The 19,185-nt window shown below is 55.1% G+C and overlaps 1 protein-coding gene across 2 annotated transcripts in view; it reads right to left on the minus strand.

Annotated features, from left to right (window-relative positions):
* The window catches only part of RAB11FIP1 (RAB11 family interacting protein 1), a 29,974-nt gene extending 15,108 nt beyond the window's left edge, over positions 1 to 14,866 (minus strand). The window contains exon 1 of one of the 2 annotated variants that reach the window (XM_051832365.2): positions 14,421 to 14,866. In XM_051832365.2, coding sequence (XP_051688325.2) covers positions 14,421 to 14,797 — 377 coding nt within the window. In that variant the 5' untranslated portion in view covers positions 14,798 to 14,866. The remainder of the gene's footprint in view (positions 1 to 14,420) is intronic. The other variant, XM_051832366.2, reaches the window with a different exon arrangement.
* Positions 14,867 to 19,185: the final 4,319 nt, after the last annotated feature.

A 19,185-nucleotide genomic window follows, 5' to 3' on the forward strand; every position in this document is an offset into this window, starting at 1 on the left:
ACTGCAGGCAGAGAATTAACCTACTGTGCCACAGCACTGGCCCCGCAAAATTAATTTTAAAAAAATAATAAACATGGGGCCAGCTCTGTGGCAGCATCCCATATGGGCACCAATTCAAGTCCTGGCTGCTCCACTTCCAATTTACCTCCCTGCTAATGGCCTGGGAAAGCAGTGAAAGATGGCCCAAGTGCTTGGGCCCCTGCACCCGCATGGGAGACCCTGAAGAAGCTCCTGGCTCCTGGCTTCAGCCTGCCTGGCTGTTGCGGTCATTTGGGGAGTGAACCAGCAAATAGATGATGTCTCCTTTTCTCCCTCTCTCTGTGTGTAACTGCGCCTTCCAAAGAAGTAAACGAATCTTTAAAAAATAATAATAAATGTGTCATAAAGTGACAAATACAACATAATTCCACGTACATGAACTACTCCAGGTAGTCAAATTCGCGGAGACAGAAAGCAGGATGGTGGCTGCCAGGGGCTGGCAGGGTGGGAAATGGGAGTCAGTGTTTGAGGGGCACAGAGCCCGAGCCGGAGACATGGAGCAGTCCTGGCGGTGGACTGGCGGTGCCAACCACACGAGGATGCATACGGGTGTGAGGTCACAGCTGTGCACCTAAGACGGCTCCCACGTGACTTTTATGTTACGTGTATGTTGCCGCAGTAAAAGACAGGGAGACACTGGAAGGCAAGTATTCTTCCTTAGCCGAATCATTAGAAAAAGGGGCAATGCAAACCTGATTCAGATATCTCACTCGGCCACTTGCAAGCAACTGCAGCACACGCCACAAGGCCACCCCAACCCACGGCGTCCACCTTCCTGGGAGCCCAGTAGGTATCTTCGGCAGACCAGAGGGGAACGTGTGCTCCACCAAGGCAGGACCATTGGGGGCCGAGCACCTGCCCGGCCTCCGTAGGCCTGGCTGCCCGCTACCTCTCAGACTCAGAACCCACATCCTGACATTTTTTCAGTGACCTACTTTGCAAGAGCCGAGGGCCAGACTTTAAGGAAATGATGGTTTTGCCCACATGAGCACAACTTCCTCTTTCACCTTCAGCAGGGGCTCGCTCACAGGGCAGGTCAGGGGGGACAGAGGAGGGTAGAAACCTCACCCATCCACAGCACCCATGGCACACCTGGCACGGTGCATGTACGGCTCCAAGAATGGCTTGGGGTGGACAGCGTACCCACTTTACAGACGCGTACACTGACACTCAGAAGTTAGATTCTTGGATCCTAGGCCTTGCACACTGCTATGGGGACGGCCAGGACCCCGCATCAGCTCTGCATTTCCCCAAAGCTCCTGCTCCTTCGCATCCACCCAGATTCCCACCGTAACTTAAATCCCCTCGTTTGTCTTCCATGGCCCATCTTTTGGAACACAAGGAGTGGAGGGCTCACCGCTCAGTTCCTTTTGAGGAGAGTTTGACTTTCTCATTTCAATTTCTAATTTCAGGGACAGCTTTTCGGGTTTCACAAAAATCTTCGGGTGGGGGAGGGGCGCGACGGTCCCAGAAGCTAAAAGGTCCTCTTGAACAGCCCCCAGGCAACCCCATTCTCAGGGACCCGGCCTGGGATGGTTTGCATATTTGTCGGTTAGATGCTGAGAGGATTATTTGTATTTTTCCCCTCTGGGCACGTGGTACACGGTTGCCTTGGCGATGAAGGGTGTTTGGCTTTTGTAAACACCCGTTGTGGGCACTTGAAAGGAAAAGGTGTGGAAGTGAAGAGCAGGCTCAGATGACCTAGTGGGCAGGCGGCGGGGATGGCGGAGACGGGGACGCCTAGCCAGCCTCGCCCGCCCGTGCAGAAGCACCCCAGGCTCCTTGGAGGCGGCTGTCAGCTGGTTCCTGGGCTCAGGGCTGCTTCCCTCAGAAAGGACTGATGCCCAGGTGTTGTATTCTGAAGCTACAGCCCACCCCAGGATCCTCGCCACCTGCTGCCGAGGTCCAGCGCCCAGGAAGCCCAGTGGGATTGGTTCTGGAAACGTCTAACACCAGCAGGAGGTGCCCAACAGAAGCCTGGCAGAATCTTGCTGCTTATTTTCCCAAGCAAACTCCCGGAGCCGCAGGGCCTGGCTGCGGGAGGGTGGGAGATGCAGGCTGAACCTCAGGCCGCTGAGCGTCCTGTGTGAGCGCTGGAACTTGAAAAAGCGCTTGCTACAGAGGTGTCATCTGTGTCTGCGGTGTTATCCTCATCACGTGACAGAGGCAGGACCTGCTGAGCTGACTGAGATCCATGTCGGGGAAACAGCTCTCCGCGAGACATCCCGAGCTGCAACGCGGCGGTGGGTCTGAGCGTTGAAGATCGGTTCGGCTTTTCCGTTCCTGCACCCCACGGACGCGGTTCACAAATAATGAGCTCCCCACGTCACCCCCCTGCAGCATGTGACGGCAGCCTGGGCGTGCCCACCACTGCCTCTCCCCCAGGCCCAGAAAGCTTGGGTTATCTCCGAAATCAGGGTTGGGTCCGAGTCCCTGGTCCAAAGGGCAGGGTGCAGAGAGAAAGCCATAATCCCGAGGCAGCAAGTTTATTTTTAAGCCCATATTCAGAAAATATCCTGCAACCTACCACAGACACGCAAAAACCAAAGGGTCCTTGTATATAAAAAATAATTACTTTGGGGGTCGGCGCCGTGGCTCACTTGGTTAATCCTCCGCCTGCGGCACCGGAATCCCATATGGGCGCCAGGTTCTAGTCCCGGTTGCTCCTCTTCCAGTCCAGCTCTCTGCTGTGACCCGGGAAGGCAGTGGAGGATGGCCCAAGTGCTTGGGCGCCTGCACCAGTGTGGAAGACCAGGAGGAAGCACCTGGCTCCTGGTTTCAGATCAGCGTAGCTCTGGCCATAGTGGCCATTTGGGGGGTGAACCAACGAAGGAAGACCTTTCTCTCTGTCTCTCCCTCTCACTGTCTGTAACTCTGCCTGTCAAATAAATAAAATTAAAAAAATTACTTTTAATTAAAACTCAGTCCTTCGGAAATTAAAAAAGGATCTCTGACTATGTAGAAAGTAACAGAGAAATTTAGATGAACGATGTTTTTAAGTACTAAGAGGCATAGGGTAATAGTCAAATCACACAGAGTGGTATAAAATGGAAAGTCCAGTCTTCCTGGTCCTCAGGCCTCCTTGCAGAGATACTGCTGTTATCAGGGTCATTCCCTTCTAAGTGACAGCCCGGGCATAAACAAGCAAAAATGTCCCTTATCTAAATAGGCTGCTCCTTTTTGGTTTAAGTGTGTTTTTTTTGTTTTTTTGTTTGTTTGTTTGTTTTTTGTTTTGGTGTGGGGGGGTCACACATAAGATACGGCAACAGTTAAAATATATACAAAATGTTGCTTAAGTCTTGTAGACTTTGAGAAAGATGTCTTACAAACAGAAATAAGGGAATGTGTGTGAGAGCAAGAGCGAGAGAGGGAGAGAGCAAGGGCAAGGGCGAGGGTGAGAGCAAGAGCCAGAGAGAGAGAGAGAATATGAATGAACCAGGTATAGGTAAGGCCGGCACAGGGGTCTGTGTCCCCGAAGGGGAGGCATCTGCTTCCCCTGCAGCCGCTGGGGAACCGCAGGTGCCTGCGTCCCCACCGTGGAATCTCCAGGGGACAGCTAGAACCACCCAACCGTGCCCAGTCCTCTAAAACCCAGGGGAAGCTGACCCCAGGGCCCCAGGAGGGGTGCTTCCCTGGAATGCGGCAGGGCAGTGCCGGGCGGTGCAAGGACTGCCTGGAATGTCAGAAACAGACTCCCAGCGGCAGACGGGGCAGACGGTCGGTGAGAACAGAAGTGAGTTTCTCCCCGCCCACATTCCTGAGGGCGGCGGGCGCGCGCACTGAGAGAGCCAGCCGTGCACTCACTCGGGCAGCGCAGGGGCCCCAGAGGCCCGCCGTCCCTCGGGACAGACAGCAGGCGAGGACACTCCCTTTGCTGGGCACAGTTCTGCACTGGTCGGGACTCAGCGCGATGAGAGCGCGCGGGTGGCTATGGGAGACATGGAGAGCCCCGGGGGCCACCACCTCGTTCCTTCCATGTGTGTCAGTCTCCAGGGATGTCCGGAGCCAGCCCAGGCTCCAGGGTCAGGGTGGACTGCCTACATCCCCCCGGCCCCTTTCTCAGGTCAGATCTCAAGTGGGACTTGCAGCCTGAGTCATCCTGCAGTAACCAGGCACCACGACACAGGGGACTGTGGCCTCAGGTGCGCCCAGGCCTGCGCCGGTGTGGGGGAGGCAGGACCAGCTCATCTGGCTCGGATGAAGAGACTTCTTCAAAAATCGGTCCATGGCCGGCGCCATGGCTCAGTAGGCTAATCCTCCGCCTTGCGGCGCCGGCACACTGGGTTCTAGTCCCGGTCAGGCACCGGATTCTGTCCCGGTTGCTCCTCTTCCAGGCCAGCTCTCTGCTGTGGCCAGGGAGTGCAGCGGAGGATGGCCCAAGTGCTTGGGCCCTGCACCCCATGGGAGACCAGGAGAAGCACCTGGCTCCTGCCTTCAGGTCAGCGCGATGTGCCAGCCGCAGCGCGCCGGCTGTGGCGGCCATTGGAGGGTGAACCAACAGCAAAAGGAAGACCTTTCTCTCTGTCTCTCTCTCTCACTGTCCACTCTGCCTGTCAAAAAAAAAAAAAAAAATCGGTCCGTGGATGGTCCTCCCCGCCGGGGGGTCACTGTGATGCTGAGCATCACGTGGTCAGCCACCCAGACCCTCTGAAAAGGTGGCAGAAGAGGGGTGGTTCTGCTTGGGGGAAAGGCCCAAGAAGCCACGTGCAGCAGCCAGCGACAGAAGTGTTTGCACCACGTGTGCGCTCTATGACAACCCTGAGGTTTGACAGGTCTTGTCACTCAACAGCATCACCCGACTTTGCGTGTAGAAGTGGCCTTGGGCTGGCCCTGCCTCCCCGGCCCCTGCCCTCTGCCACCAGCAGCTGCTTGGAAGGCCTGCCAGTCATTTGAGCACGGAGCGGCTGTGACTCGGTGCACTGACCCAGAATGTCAGGGGAGACATCCATACTTGCAGCCACCAGAAGCCATCCTAAGGACAGGTAAATGACATGGTGGAGGGGAGAGCGTAGGTCAAAATACACGTTAGAAGTTTAATGTTGTTTAGAAAAATCGATTCAATCCTTTGTTAATCTGACCATTACCTTTTTATAAAATTTTTTTAAAGTTCTTTTCCTTTACATTTTTCTAAAAGATATTTATGTCTTTGAAAGGCAGAGTGATGGGGAAGGGGGGAGAAGGGAGAGAGAGGGAGAGAGGGAGAGATATTGAGAGAGAGAGAGAGAGAGAGAGAGAGTGGGCGCACTGGGCCAGGCTGAAGCTAGGAGCCTGGAACACAAGGCCATCCAGGTCTCCCCATGGGGGCAGCAGCCTAGGTAAATGGGACATCATCTGTGGCATCTCAGGCACATCAGCAGGGAGCTGGATTAGAGCTGAGCAGCCAGGGCTGGAAGCGGCACCCACATGGCATGCTGGCACTGCAAGGGGTGCCTTAACCCGCTGCACCCCAAGGCCAGCCCTGGTTAATCGACGGATTCAGGTGAGCTCTCGAAAGAGAATTTAGGATACCGACAGTTCTGGCTGTACTATCCATCAAATGTAAATAAAAATTATTTTCATTTGAAAAAGGCAGGAAAAGACTCACAAAATTGGTTTGTATTACATCATTTCTTCCAAGTTAAAAAATATGCGAGAATTTTATGAGCATCCTGGTCAGCGTACGCTTTCTGTGGCTTAGCAGAACACACAGTGACCCTCAGAATCCTCCAGCGTTTCTTCCTAGGTGGGAGACGGGAAACCGAGGGCTCCCAAACTCACAGGGCAAGAGGGTGCAATTTGCTTAAGTAGCTGAAGAACCAAGACATGTTTTCTTTTGGCCTCAAAAAAAAAAAAGGTTTTGATATGCAAAGCTTTTGGGGTGTACAGAAAGTAAAAACGCCATTACAGCCTCGGGGGAAGTGGTAGCCCCGGCGGTCACCCACCAATCAATCACAGCCACTGTGACGCAGGAAAACCTAACTGCAGTTATAGGCTTGCTGGCAGGAGCCTGAGCAAGCAGGGCGACGTGGCGGGAGCAGAGCGTCACAGCGCCCACTCTTCGGGGGTGGGTGTCCTGGAGTTTGTATCACACCTGTCTTACAAAACAAACACACCTATCAAATCCAGGAGCAGTGCGACCCATCCTGAGCAGCTCTGGTTCTGCAGGTACTCCAGGGTCTTACTCATCTCCATCTTGTTTCCCTCTTCCTCTTTTTACCTTTCCTGCTTTCTCTTTAGTTAAGATTTATTTATTTACTTGAAAGGCAGAGTTACAGAGAGGGACAGAGTGAGCTTCCGTAGCTTCCATTCACTGGTTCACTACCTATATGGCCACATCATCTGGGGCTAAACCAGGCTGAAGCCAGGAGCCAGAAACTCCATCCCAGTCTCCCACGTGGGTGCAGGGGCCCAAGCACTTGGGCCATCCTCCACTGCTTTCCCAGGTGCATTAGCAGGGAGCTGGATTGGAAGTGCGGTGGCCGGGTAAAGCGTGAACTGGGGCCCATAGTGGCGTAACCCACGGTACCACAATGCTGGACTCTCTGCTTCTGGTCTTCATCTTCATAGTTCCCAAGTTCTTCTCTCCCTTCTACATCTTCACCTCATCCTCTTCTTCATTAAACTCTTCCTCCTCCTCTTCATTCGCACCACTGACTGGCGCATCTGAGTCAGGGACTTCCGGTCACAGCCATCCAGGGGCCAGGTGGGCAGGGGCCTGTGGACATCACAGGACAGACCCAAGCCTTCCCAACAGCTTCTTCAAGGCTCCCAAGGTACTGATACCTTTTGGGTTATTTCCCCAGAGGTTGTGATGCGTCAGATTTTTCCACTCATCCCTCCAGACCTCCAAAGTCTCTGCGCTGAGGTGGGCCCAAGCCTTTTCAATTTGGGGAGCCTGGGAGAATCGGAAACCAAAATCAAACCTACGTCTAAGGGCCTCTAAGTTCACAAATTCAGCTGCTCAACCCTCAGTCTCTCCATCATCTGATAAGCAGCTGTCAACACAGGTTTTCTAAGTGGAAAGCAATCACAAGTTCCTTCCAAGAGAAGACTTAGAAAATATAAAGGGCCAAGAGTCTACGATTCTCTAAGAAAAATGAACTCACTTTTTAAAAAAGATTTATTTTATTTATTTGAAAGGCTGAGATACAGAAAGGGAAGGGGAGAGGGAGGGGGAGGTGAGAGGAAGGGGGGAGCACGCGAGAGAGATCTTCCATCTGCTGGTTTTTGGGTCAGGCCAAAGCCAGGAGCTTCATCGGGGTCTCCCATGTGGGTGCAGGAATCCAAGGGCTCGGGCCATCCTCCTCTGCTTTCCCAGGCCACAGCAGAGAGCTGGATGGGAAATGGAGCAGCCGGGACTCAAACCAGCGCCCATATGGGATGCCGGCTTTGTCCACTATGCCACAGTGCTGGCCCCAAATTAACTCATTTCAAGCATGGAATTCTATCACTCCTGCAATCACCTATTCACGAGTTCTTCATAAAGCTTGGCCTTCCCTAAAAAAGCCACAAATGTTAATACTCTATTATGGGACCTGGTGTCCACCTCTTGCCCAAGCGTACACGCCACTGAAGCATTGTACGTGGTCTGCCATAGAACAGTTTCTAAGGGCAGCCGTGGGGTCCTCACGTAGAAATTTTAAAAATGAAACGAGAACGGCCCACATTGGGGTGCAGCAGGTTAAACCACCGCCTGTGTTGCCTGCACCCCATAAGAGCACTGGTTTGAATCCCAGCTGCTCTGCTTCTGATCCAGCTCCCTACTAATGGGCCTGAAGAGCTTGGGCCCCTGCACCCATGTGGGAGACCAGGATGGAGTTCCCAGCTCCTGGCTTTGGCCTGGCCCAGCCCTGGCTGTTGCCATTTTTGGGGTGAACAATGGATGTCTCTGTCTCTCCCCACCTCCTTCCCTCTCCCTCTCTAACTGTTCCTTTCAAAGAAATGTCTCTTTAAAAAAAAAAAAAAAAAAAAAAAGAGGGAGGAAAAAAAAGACAATCGTTTGGTTCATCATGCCTTGGTCAGTTGGTCAGTCCAAAAGCGAGCTAAGAAACTTCAGCACAACTAACATCAAAGAACACGCAGTCCGCTCCTCGGCCCATCACACAGCCCTTGGGATGGGGCTCTGGCGAGGAGCAGACCATCTGCAATTTATCTTGTGATCACAGTCAGTCCAGAGGAGGAGAAAAAAGAAACGCATACGGAAAGCCTTTTTAAATCCTGTTTTAATAGCAAATGATAGCAAAAAACAAAACCAAAAACTCAAGGGGCTTTCCCGTGGGAAACCCCACGGGACTGGTGCTGTAGGTGGCGACGCCCCTGTAGAAACACACCCCCCCCAGGCCCCGCCAGGCACTGTTGCCCTTTGCTTGAGGCGCCCGGTCCTTATTTGAAAGAGTTACAGAGAGAGAGAGCCAGAGTGAGAGAGAGGTCTTCCATCCACTGGTTCACTCCCTAAATGGCGGCAAAGGCCAGAGCTGAACTGATCGGAAGCCAGAAGCCAGGAGCCTCTTCCAGGTCTCCCACACGGGTGCAGGGGCCCAAGCACTTGAGCCACCATCAGCTGCCTTCCCAGGCACAGTAGCAAGGAGCTGGATTGGAAACGGAGTTGCCGAGACTCCATCTGCACTCCAGTATGGAGTGTGAAAAACATTCAAATGGCTCCCTCACCTCCACAGCTGTGGTTTGCATCCAAGGGCTTGGCTTTCCTAAGGTTATTCAAGGATGACTCAAAAAAAGGGAAAGGTGGAATTAAAAGGTAAGTTCATTTGGCTGTAAAAAAGTTTTGAAATCTCAGGGTTTTTTTCCCCACAATATACATGTTCTTTTTAAAAAAATCTATTTTATTTATTTGAAAGACAGAGTTACAGAGAGAGGTAGTGACAGAGAGAGAGAAAGAAGAGAGAGAGAGTCTTCCATCTGCTGGTTCACTCCCCAAGTGGCCACAAAATCCAGAGCTGGGCCGATCCAAAGCCAGGAGCCAGGAGCTTCTTCCGGGTCTCCCATGTGGGTGCAGGGGCCCAAAGATTTGGACCACCTTCCACTGCTTTCCCAGGCAAATCATCAGGGAGCTGGACTGGAAGTGGAACAGCTGGGACTCGAACAGGCACTTATATAGGATGCTGGAGCCACAGGCCGGGGCTTTAACCTGCTGCGCCACAGTGCTGGCTCCACAATATATATTTTCCATGAGCCCTTTGAAGATTGCTCATTGCATGGATTTCAGAATTTTTTGGACCAAAATGAAATTTAAAAAATATATTTATTTTACTTATTTGAAAATCAGAGTGACAGAGAGAGGAGGAAGAGAGACAGATCTTCCATGTACTGGTTTATTCCCCCAAGTGACTGCAATGGCCAGGGCTGGGCCAGGCCAAAGCCAGGAGCTTCATCCGGGCCTCCCAAGTGAGTGTAGGGGCCCAAACACTAGGGCCATCTTCTGCTGCTTTCCCAGGTGCGTTAGCAGGGAGCTGGATGGGAAGCGGAGCAGCCGAACTTGAGCTGGTGCCCACAGGGGTGCCAGCACTGCAGGAGGCAGCGTTACGCACTGCACCACAATACTGGGGCCTGAAAAGTTACGAGATGTGCCTGTCCCAAGTGGCAATTTCACCTGTTGCAACACAACACCCACACAGAAAGATATTTATTTTTTAATTCCATTTTCCGGTTTTTGAAGCATTTTAGTCTATTACTTGTTTTCCTTTTCTTAGTCCTGTGACTTCATCAGCTGTGCTAAAACCCCTACGTGAAATTATGTCAGCCATGCCATTACAACAAAACAAAGGCCGGCCTGTATTGAAACATACGTCCTTGAAGCCACTTACAGGCACACCCTGTCTCAGCCGTGTTTCCTAGTCATTGGCCAACACGGGTGCCACTGCCCAGCCTGCCTGTGTAATGGTGACCTCACCCTGGTCTCACGGTGACCGCTGGGGAACAAAGCAGCTGCGTTTCCTGGTTCACTGTCAACACCAGGCTTTCTTATTTCATTGGTCACTTCCTGTCCATCATCCAATCCATCACAGGTGAACCTCCAGATTTCTCTCCGAAACCCACCCACGCCTTTCCCTCTCCCCAGCCATCACGTCCACCTCCAGGACTACCAAGACAGCGCTCAGTTGGTCTGATCCCAGGCGAGGCCGGGTTCCAATCTGTTCTCCACCCCAATGATCACAGTCGTCTTTGACAAACAAATCAGATCACGCCTCTCCTGGGCTTTTAACACTTGGTGACTTACTATTCCTCTGAAATAAAAACACAACTTCCTGTTAGGCCTTATTGTACACAGGGTGGCTACCACAGGGCCTTTGCACAGGCTGCTCCTGCTCCATCAGGTTGTGTCCCTCTGCTCTGTACCAAAGAGATTCCTCTGCCTTCCTCAGCCCTCTGCGGTGGGAGGGCTATCCGCAATCTCTTTCTTCTAATCGCGTCCTTCCTACTCTTTGCTTTTGTGATGCCCTGTTTTCTTGCTCCACAGTACTCAGCACGATAAATGGTTATTTATTTCTGTGCTGGTTTCACACGGCCCCCACCCCCCAAGGCTCTGAGCTTCCTGGAAGCAGGGCTCAGGCCTGTCCTGTTCACCATTGCGTATGCTGAATAGCCAGCACCTGGCATGGAGGAGGTGCTAAGAAACACATACTAAGGGGCTGGTGCTGTGGTGCAGTGGGTTAAAGCCCCATTCTGCAGTGCCGGTATCCCATATCGGTGCCGGTTTGAGTTCCGGCTGCTCCTCTTCCGATCCAGCTCTCTGCTATGGCCTGGGAAAGCAGTAGAAGATGGCTCAAGTCCTTGGGCCCCTGTACCTGCATGGGAGACCCGGAAGGAGCTCCTGGCTCCTGATCAGCTCAGCTCTGGCCTTTGTGGTCATCTGGGAAGTGAACCAGCAGAATGGAAGACCTCTCTCTCTCTGACTCTACCTTTCTCTCTGTAACTGTCTTTCAAATAAATAAAATAAATCTTTAGAAAAAAAAAGTTTACTAAAAGAAGGCACGAACTTGAGGGACGAGAAGGCGGAAAGCCGGCTTTCTCCATGCTAACTGCTTGACAAAGGAAATCATAATTAATGTCATCCAAAACCACGGCACCTCTTGCCCGCCACCTGAGCGGCTCTGACGTCACTCCCGGGTTTACTCATTTCGCTCTGTTGCTCTAAGCAGGTCAAGGCTGTTTATTCCAGAGCAGCCCGTCTCGAGCCCTGAGCCGTGCGTCTCCCACGCTGGCGTGGGAGGGGACTGTGTCTCCGGGAGATGCGGCAGGGTTTCCAATAAGGCCCAGTGTTATCTCGAAGGGAAACTCCAAGAAAGAAAACACTGCACCGTCACAACATCGCTCAGATTTTCCAGCTCGCTACCAACAGAAGAAACCCAAGTGTGCTGAGGCAGCCGGCAGGTGAACGCCGCTTGCTGACAGTCTGTGAGCTAGACTGTTCCAGTCACAGAAGTCAGTGCTCAGCAAGAGTAACTCTCCAAGACAAACAAAGCCCTTACATTTTCCTGACTCGGCTTTCCATCAATATATCCCGGCCTCTGCTTACAATTACAGCTCTCCAAAATACCTAACCTGCTGATGACATGCGAACCCTGTCGTGTGTACCTGAATTCACTAGCTGCAAAAAAATGACCCTCCCTCCCTCCCTCAGTCTCTCCACCGGGACTGTCACCATATTAAGTGTCACCATATTCAGTTACAATTAGCCTTCCCGTCAACCAGGCTGGACACATACTTTAATCTGTCCTGAAGAGCCCAGTTCCCCAGTGTGTTGCTCTTGGGATCCAACAAAGGTGTCGGTGGGTCACTGGTTCTCCCTCGTCTGTTTGTGATCACGGTACCAACTCATTCTCATTTAACCAAGGCCCACTGAAACCCCAGGGCTGGAACAGATGTGTAAGCCCCGGTACCAATTCATTTCCTCTTTCCCTATACAGAAGGGCCACACCCTCTTCCCGATGGTGTTTGAAAGGTGTGTGTCATCACACTAAAACTGAAGTCGGGGAGTCCTGAGTCTTGATAAAAAGTACATTCTCATGGCTCCAAGTAAATACAGTAGGTGGGAGCTTGGGAGAAAACAAGAGGCGCTCTCAGTGCAGGAGGCCCTTCCTGCCTGGCGTTCCAGCCTGTGGATCACAGGGAAGTCACGTTCTGTGACAGCAACTCTTCTTCCCTAGAGATTGAGACACAGGCATGGGGCCGCGCTGTGGTGCAGTGGGTTAACGCCCTGGCCTGAAGCACCGGCATTCCATATGGGCGCCAGTTCTAGTCCCGGCTGCCCCACTTCCCATCCAGCTCTCTGCTGTGGCCTAGGAAAGCAGTAGAAGATGGCCCAAGTCCTTGGGCCCCTGCACCCACGTGGGAGACCCGGAAGAAGCTCCTGGCTCCTGGCTTCGGATTGGCGCAGCTCCAGCCACTGCGGCCAATTGGGGAGTGAACCATCAGATGGAAGGCCTCTCTCTCTCTCTCTCTCTCTCTCAGCATAACTCTGACTTTCAAATAAATAAATAAATATTAAAAAAAAAAAAAAGACAGGCACATGATCTACACACCAAGATTTTAGCTTGTTTTGTTTCTGGTTTTTTATAAGATCTAAGAGGGGAGTGAAACCATTAACAACTAGTTTCAGTGACTTGCCCAGCCCAGCCCGTGTCTTTCATGGAAACTTCTGCTTCTCAGGGCTGTCTCAGTCTCAGTCTGAGCTGTCCCGGGGATACGCCAGGACACCCCACAGGCTCTGTCTAACTGGGCGCTCCCTCTCAACCCCACACCTTGGCAAGTCCCAGGGAACAAGGTGGGGAGCCAGCCGTTAAGTCTACCCGGAGGACCCAAGGAGCCTTGCTCCAGCTACAAGGAAACATCGGCTAAGCACCCTACAAGGCGGGAGTGCCGGAGCGGCGATCAGCTCCCGGGCGAGCCAGCAATAACCGTCTAGCCTCAGGGTCCCACTGGAGAAGGTGAGGGACACGCAGATGCAGACTGAGCCCTCCCTGACAAAGAGCTTGCAGGGGGTTTCACCTCTCACCAAGCAGCCACAGAGCCTTCTGAATCCACGCCCAGCCCCCATGACCCTAGGAGCCCAGTGCAGCCTGCAAACATCAATTATGTGTGGCAACCCTGCCCCATTGAGAAACAGGGAAACTTGGGTGTCTCGAGATGGAGCAACCCCACACAATGAGTCAGAGCCACAGTGGACACCGGACATGAGACTCCAGAGTCCCCCTCCACATCCACCTGCGTCTCAAGGGCACACAGCACTCCCCTGAGACACAGCAGACACGGAAGTGCATATCCACACACCCTGGGATGGGGCAAGACCAAGTTTGGCCATCAGCCAACAACCCAAGGCCCCGGCGGGATGGAGAGCTGCCATCGCTCGGCCCTTCCTTGGCGAGGCGCTGCTCACGTTATGGCCTGCAAGGTGCTCCATCCACACTCACGCCAAGGCTGGCTATCTGACTGGAGCCCAGAATTCCCTACTCAGAAGAGCGAATCCGGGACTGCGACCCCAGCCAGCCGACAGTGAAGGGAGCCGGGCAGCTACACCCTCCGGCGTCTCCTGCCTCCCCCATGTGGGAAAACCAGAACTCTCTCTGAAGATCTAAACTACGCTCAGGGAATCAGGAGCTTCCTAAACCCTAGGGTTCGAGTAGCAACTCGCTTGCACAGTCAGGGTCGGGGGAGGTAGCGGGCGGAAGTGAATCTAATCAAGGCTGGGCCTGGTCTCAGGACAAAACCAAAAGTTCCATTCGGTTAAGTGCTGCCCTTCCAAACACCTGGGAAAGAGATCAAGTTCACCAGTAACGTCTCGGAGTGTATGGGGGTTTTCTCCAGGTTTCCCTGACCCGGACAGAACCTGCTGCCCCACACAGGGGAGCAGCCATCCACCAACAGGCCCACAAAGAAGAACTCGACAAACTCCAGAGAGAAGCAAAGCTGGCTTCTAATCAGCCGGGGCGGGCCTGGGAGCCACCCATCTCTTGGGAATCCCAGGGCAAAGAGCAAATTGTTGTAGCCTTCCAGCTGCGGGGCCAAACCCTGCACAACAGCTCCCTGGGCAGGTGCGGAGTGGGCGTGGGATCCGCCAAGCCGGGGTGCATTCCCCATTCCCCCCCCGGCCCACTCTGCACCTGGATTCGATTCTAGGGCTGGGGGTCCTGGCCCCCGCCGCTCAGGAGGTCTTCCCCGTGGGCCAGCGCGAGTCCGCGTCTGCCCCCCCCCACAGTTTGGGCTCATCGAAGGCTGCCTTGGTGCTTCCGTGGGCCGGGCGCGCGGCCCTGCTCTCACCGGGGCCCCCGGACTGGGGGCGCCAGGGCGGGACAGCCGCACGGGACTGGAAGAGGCGAGAATCCAACGATCGGCCGAAGCGGGCCAAGGGTCCGCTCGGTAAGCTCCCCCGCCAGGCCCGCACTCACTGCGTCTTGCGGCGGCCCTGGTCCCGGTGCAGCTCCCGCAGGTCCACCTCGGCGCGGCCCAGGAACTTGTCGAGGCCGAGCAGCGCGCGGTGCAGCACGGTGAGCTGCAGGGTGGCGGCGGCCGCGGGCGCCGCTCCGGAAGCCAGCAGCGGCGGCAGCTCGAAGGTGGCCTCCTCGCGCCACACGGGCGCGCCCAGGCTGCGCTCGGACACCGACGTGGCGTACTTCTCCTTGCCCACCTGGATCACCGCGTACGCGTCGCTAGTGCCCCCGGGGCCCTTGGCCCGCAGACCTCGTGCCTGTAGCACCGTGACCTGCACGTGGGTCGGGGACCACAAGGCCCCCGGGCCCCGGCCCGCCGAGGCCGCCAGGGACATGGTGACAACGCGGGGGCCCGGCCGAGCGGCTCTCTGCGGCTCGCCCCGCCGCCCGGGCACTTTGAGGCTTCCGGCCACGCCCCCGGGTGAGCCCCCTCAGCGACACGCCCCCGGGTACGCCCCTGTCCGGCCACGCCCCCTCTCCGACCCGCCCCCGGGCGCTGCACCTGCGGGCTCCCGGCCGGCCTGCGCGGCTCCGGGGGCCCCGACTCCCCCGCCGCCCAGGGCGGGACTGGCCCAGGGCGGGGCGTGCAGAATTCAGAGTTCAGAGACGGCCGAAGAGGGGACTGGGCCCCTCAGTGGCCAAGGTCGCACGGCCCCAGCAGAGCTGGCCAAACCGCTGCGGTGGGAGGGAGACCGACGGGCGGGGAGGGGCGGGGCGGGGCGGGGGTGGGCTTGCGCAGATTACCTAATGTGCCTCCGTGTCTCCACCTGTAAAAGGAAGTAAACAATCACCTCTGTAGGACTGCTGTTTGGAAAAAAAACACACACACACACACACAACACTAGGGATTAAGGCTCTGAGCTGGGTGCCCGGGGCGTGTTCAGTTGTCCATAAGCTGTGACTGGCGGTGTCCCATTCACTGCGCTTCCTGCTTCAGCCGCGCGTGCTTTGCTGCGGGGGAGGGTGGGAGGGTGCAGGGGGGCCCAGGAGAAGGGGGGATCTTGTGAGGGCCTGAGGAGGGCTGGGGTGGGGCGGGGCGGGAAGTCTGGGGAGTCCCCTCCGCCCCCAAGGTGAGGCTGGGTTAGGAAGAGGGAGGAAAGGAGGAACTGAGTGTGGGGTTGCCAAACCAAACATGGAGACCAGAGCCCTTCCGTGCGCCGCCTTCAGCGGTTCTCCCGCAGAGAGCTCCGGCTCGGCCCTGTCCCAATGTCTGTTGGATCGGCAGCTTCCCTTGCATTTCTCAGGTCCTAGTTCAAAGGCCCAGCCGTTCAACTGTGGGCCACATAGTAGGAAGGTCTTGCAGCGTCACAGCTAGGGAGAGGCCGGAATTGGGGAGCAGAGCTGAGAGCTGACTCCCCGGCTTCTTCCAGGTCCCTCAGAACCCCGGTCTTGGGCTGCCACTAGTTTCCTGCCTGGTGGCCGGGATCTGCAGGTGTGGTCACTAACTTGCTGGACGTGCCGCCTGGCCACCAGCTGCCTTAGCTTTAGCCTCGTGAGGATTTCAAGGCATTCCTCTTAGGGCCCCACCCTATCTCTGCCTCGAGAACAAACATGCCTGTAGCCCAGATAACCTCCCTCTGTGCAGGCCTGCACTTCATTTCCCCTTGGCTGCCCCGGCTACCCTCTCTGCCCTCACTGCCCGCCAAGGCCTTTGCCAGACTTCACTCACAGCAGGGCACGGCCGTAGCGGTGAAGCCGCTCCCTATCCCAGCTTCCTCCTGATATGCACCCAGGGAGGCAGTTGGTCCCAGCCACCCACGTGGGAGACCCCCACTCGAGCTCCTGGCTTCTAACTTCAGCCTGGCCCAGCTCCCTAAATGGCTACAATGGCCACGGCTGGGCCAGGACAAAGTCAGGAGCCAGGAACTCCACCAGGGTCTCCTACATGGGTAGCAAGGGTCCAAGCACTTGGTGCCTGCCCGGATGCATTAGCAGGGAGCGGGATCGGAAGTGGAGCAGCCATGACTCGAACCGGTGGCCATGAGGGATGCCGGCGTTGCAGGCGGTGGCACAATGTTGGCCCCTCCCCAACACTTGACAACTTGTCTGTTCACAGACTCCAGCAGAAACCTGGGTGTACACAGATCCTTGGGCAGTGCTACTGAGCTAAAGAGTTTGCAGGTTATTCCAGCCAGCAGGAGCACTTAATATCTCCTTTTACAATGCAGGAAATTAGAAGACAGCCTTTCTGTCTCAGATTTGCACCTGAGGGCTGCTATAGTGTGGGAAAGGCCTATTTAGGATGTTGCAAATATTGAGCGGGGATAAGGAGGGAGAAGGAAAGAGGGCAGTGGACATGTTCAGGGCAGGAAAGACGAACACAATTCTGCTGCTTCAGTGCCATTGTCTCTTTATGATCCAGTAACCTCATTAAGCCTCGGGGCTCAATTCGTTTCCATAAAGATGTATTGAGAACTTATTTTGTGCCAGGTATATGCTAGGTGTGATGGGTAAGGCTCCGTTCTAAGGCACACTATGAAGCTATAAAGAAAGTACTGTATGAATAAAGTGCTTTGCACGGATGGTGTTGTGGTGTAGAAGGTTAAGCTACCACTTTGCAATGCCAACATTCCATACTGGAGCACTGGTTCAAGTCCTGGCTGTTCCACTTCCAACCCAGCTCCCTGCTCACGTGCCTAGGAAGGGAGCGGATGATGGCCCAAGTGCTTGGATCCCTGCACCCACATGGGAGACCAAGATGGAGTTCCTGACTCCTGGCTTCAGCCTGGACCAGCCTTGGCCATTGCAACTATTTGGGGAGTGAACCAACAGATATAAGATCTCTGTGTGTGTGTGTGTATGTGTGTGTGTCTTTCTGTCACTCTGCCTTTCAGCTAAATAAAATAAATCTTTTAAAAATATTTTAAAATGCTTTGGGTGTGTTTACTCATTGTTTATTTGAAAGATGGAGAAGCAGAGAGCCACCTGCTGGTTCACTCCCAGATACCTACAATGGCCAGGACTGAGCTTAGGTCTCCCACCTAAGCAGCAGAAACCCAATTACTGGGGCCGTCACCACTGCCTCCCAAGGGGCCCGTGTTGGCAGGAAGCTGGAGTCAAGAGCTGGAGCTGTGACTCCAACCCAAACTAACCCGTAGCTCCCACTTTGGGTGATCTGAGGAGAGGGTGCTCTCTTTAAGCAGATGGATTTTTATGAAGGATGTAATCACTGCTCTGAGCCCTAAATGATTTTATGGGCAGAGGAGGAGACGCAGGGCATGGTATTTCAGGAGAACAGAACAGCCTAAGCAAATGTATGGGCCAGGGTCACGATTGGAGGGAAGCAGTGCCCCACTGTGGTTGCAATGTAGGATATTGCAAGAGGACCTGGGATGCAGGCAATGACATAAGACAGCCCGGGTGGGCTACGATCAGGCTAAGGGGGGGCCACAAGGTTAGACCAGGTGAACCAGACTTTCGAGCAGCGACACAGGCTGAGCTCAAGTGCAAGGCAGGTACGTGCAGAAGTAGCCCAGCAACCACCAGTACAGCAAGCCGCGGCCGGACACCAGCATTCATTTTCACCTGGGGACTGTCTGCCTGCTGCCCCATCTGCCCACCCATTAGCCCTCTGAGCTGGTACTGAAATAAATAAGATGTTCACTATCCACTCAGTCAGCAAGGAGTGACATCTGGCTGGACCCTGCATAGGCTGAGTGTGAGAAGCACCTGTTTGCCACGGCTTAGAGGACAAAGAGGGAGGGGGAGCCCCGTGTGACCTCACTGGTTTGGGTTTCAAGTAGAGCTGGTGAACACACAGCTGGTAGGCTGGGAGAACTCCAGATCCTGCTTTCTGACACCTGACTCTGAGAGGGATTAACCCAGGGAGGTGGGGCTCCCTCAAGGCAGGACTTGGAAATTTAACCCAAGAGTGGGCAGCCAGGAGCGCCGGCCCAGGGTGGGTCTCCTCCGAGCTGGCTTGCTGTCCCGCCGGAACCTTGGTATTTGCTTCTGGCTCCTCCAGGCCTGAACACCTTGTCCCCAAGACACCCTGACGTGCAGGAGAAAGAATCTGTCTTCTCCCACTGTACACACCCACAGTCGGGGCTGGGGGCTGCACAATACAGGGGAGGGCGAGACTGGTGCACTGAGGCCTTGGCTCCCCACCTGCGAGGGGGCGGGGGGCTGCAGCTTCGCCACCCCCACCCCCATCTCCTCCCGCAGGCCAGGACCCTTGCAGGTTCCCTAAATTCCCGGATGTTGGTAAGCCCCGCCCACAGCCAGGGTGCAGCGAGGTGACTGTTCTTTCCTCCCACCCTGCTCTGCCTCCAGCTCCCACTGAAAGAGGAAGAGAGTTTCAGTCACCCGGAGCACGTGGACGAGGTGCCGGGCAGGTTAGACAGGACAGGTGAGACACCTGTCCTCCTTCCAAAGCAGCAGAGCGGAGAGCGCCCGGCCTCTGGGCGGCAGGAGGGTCCCGGGCGAGCGGTGTGGTTACGTCAGATGGGGGGACTGTGCGTGGGTGGGCAGAAGGGGGTTGCACTGCCCTGGAACTCTGAGCCGAAAGTCCTAGGCATGGCTGCCCGTCTTGCTCCTTTGCCTCAGTCTCTGGGCGTGGTGACAAGTGTCCACGCGCTGACTCATTCACAAACAGCCGCCTGGCTTCTCCCTGTCCAGCCTCAGCTCCCCGGCGCTGGCTTGCCTGTGCCTACTGCCTGGTGCACGCCCGGAGAGCGTGGGCTTCCTGCCTCCTGGGGTCAGCAAGGGGCGGGGCGAGTCCTGG

Source organism: Oryctolagus cuniculus, chromosome 2 (assembly GCF_964237555.1).
Source record: "Oryctolagus cuniculus chromosome 2, mOryCun1.1, whole genome shotgun sequence".
Taxonomy (NCBI): Eukaryota; Metazoa; Chordata; class Mammalia; order Lagomorpha; family Leporidae; genus Oryctolagus; species Oryctolagus cuniculus.